The 1,623-nt window shown below is 41.4% G+C and overlaps 1 protein-coding gene across 1 annotated transcript; it reads left to right on the forward strand.

Annotated features, from left to right (window-relative positions):
• Window positions 1–339: 339 nt before the first annotated feature.
• Window positions 340–1,041, forward strand: LOC121963999 (synergin gamma-like; the record flags this gene model as incomplete). The annotated part of the gene is made up of 2 exons (XM_042514234.1): window positions 340–476; window positions 914–1,041. Coding segments are annotated over 2 exons (265 nt in total), but the record flags the coding sequence as incomplete, so codon positions are not given.
• Window positions 1,042–1,623: the final 582 nt, after the last annotated feature.

Raw genomic sequence — 1,623 nt, forward strand, 5'->3', positions numbered from 1 at the left:
GCTGCTCAGCTCTGGCTGTCAGCTCACACAGCATCTGTGAAAACAAACAGACACATTTCCATTTTTTTTCTCCTCACTCCTCTTGTTTTGCTCCAAGCTGTCACAGTAGTCACCAGAAAAACAGATTTGGTTGTTGCTGAGCCCGTGTCTTTTTCCAGCTGTCCAGGAAATTGATTTGCAATACTGAATCATGTCCAGACTCTGGTGGATTTTTTTTTCACACTCCAGACGTGTATAGGTTGTTTTTCCAGTGTACTTTAAATTGGACTTACTGTCATGCTCACTAGTCTTTGCCATGTTTGCAGTACATTGTAACAGTGTTTGTGTGTGTTTCTGCAGGCATGGTGCCCATGCAGCAACAGCAGCAGCAGCAACAGCAGGGTTTCCCGATGGTTCCGGTCATGCAGCCGAACATGCAGGGCATGATGGGAATGAACTTTGGAGGACAAATGGCCCCTGGAGCCATGCCTATACAGGTAAACTTGTGTATCTGTTTTGGAGTGCATTTTATCTATAGTCTTGATTCTGTGTTTGTCTATTTGCTCTCTGAAAGTTCCCTCAAGAATTCATCATCTGCATTTGTAGTGTTTTGAACAAACTTGCTAATGTGGGCTTTTATTTATGAATGCGTATACTGAAACACTGCTGTGCTGATTTGACTAATTTCATGCCCATGGAGGCCTGGATTTCGAGCTGCTCTTTACCCTAATTGCTTGTTTTAAACACCAGCACATTAACAGGAATTTATTGCAGCCTGGTGATTTTTAACAATACTTAAGTCCATTAACGTCATTCTGAACTGCATAGCTTTCCCTCGGTGTGAGCATTTAATATCAAGTGATCAGTGTGACAGTGGGAATGCTAATCAGATTTCTGAACTGTTGTCGTCATGTTATTTTTGTTGTCTTAACAGGGTGGGATGGCTATTGGGATGCAGACCCCTGGGATGCAGTTCTTGGGTCAGCCACAGTTTATGGGTATGAGACCTGCTGGACCCCAGTACACTGCAGACATGCAAAAGCAAATGGCTGAGGAGCACCAGTAAGGCATCCTTACCCTAATATCATGGTTCTTGTTTGTGTTTGTTTGTGTGTGAGCTTGAATGCTGACATCTGCATGTGTGCTTTATATGTAGCAAAGTTGTTCCATGCCAGATTTTTAAATAGACAGAGTTTGATGGTCTGGGAAAACTATTTTGTTCCCCACCTCAAAGGTCTAACCATAATCTTTCCTATATTTTAATATAGATATTTTTTTTTATGAAAGACTTTTTTATCATTGGAGGAGTGTTATGTTGAATTAATGTAGTTCAAGTTTAACCTAATCGAAACCAAGATGTTGGAACATGGTAGACATTAGAGCCACTGACCATCAGCATGTTAGAATTGTCACTGTGAACATCTTAGCATGCTGATGTTAGGTTTAAGCTCAAAGCTCTGCCGTGCCCAAGTACAACCTCACAGAGCAGCTTGCAAGGCTGCAGACTCTAAATCTCTTTAAGTAGTTTCCCAAAACTAAACTTTACTTAGACAATGAATCACATAAAGCTCTAGCGGTGCTGCTCTTGGGTTACCATTGATCTGTTTACTTTATGGTCCCTCCTTTATGGTCTTTTTTCTCTTC

This window comes from Plectropomus leopardus, unplaced genomic scaffold (genome assembly GCF_008729295.1).
Source record: "Plectropomus leopardus isolate mb unplaced genomic scaffold, YSFRI_Pleo_2.0 unplaced_scaffold13561, whole genome shotgun sequence".
NCBI classification, from domain to species: domain Eukaryota; kingdom Metazoa; phylum Chordata; class Actinopteri; order Perciformes; family Serranidae; genus Plectropomus; species Plectropomus leopardus.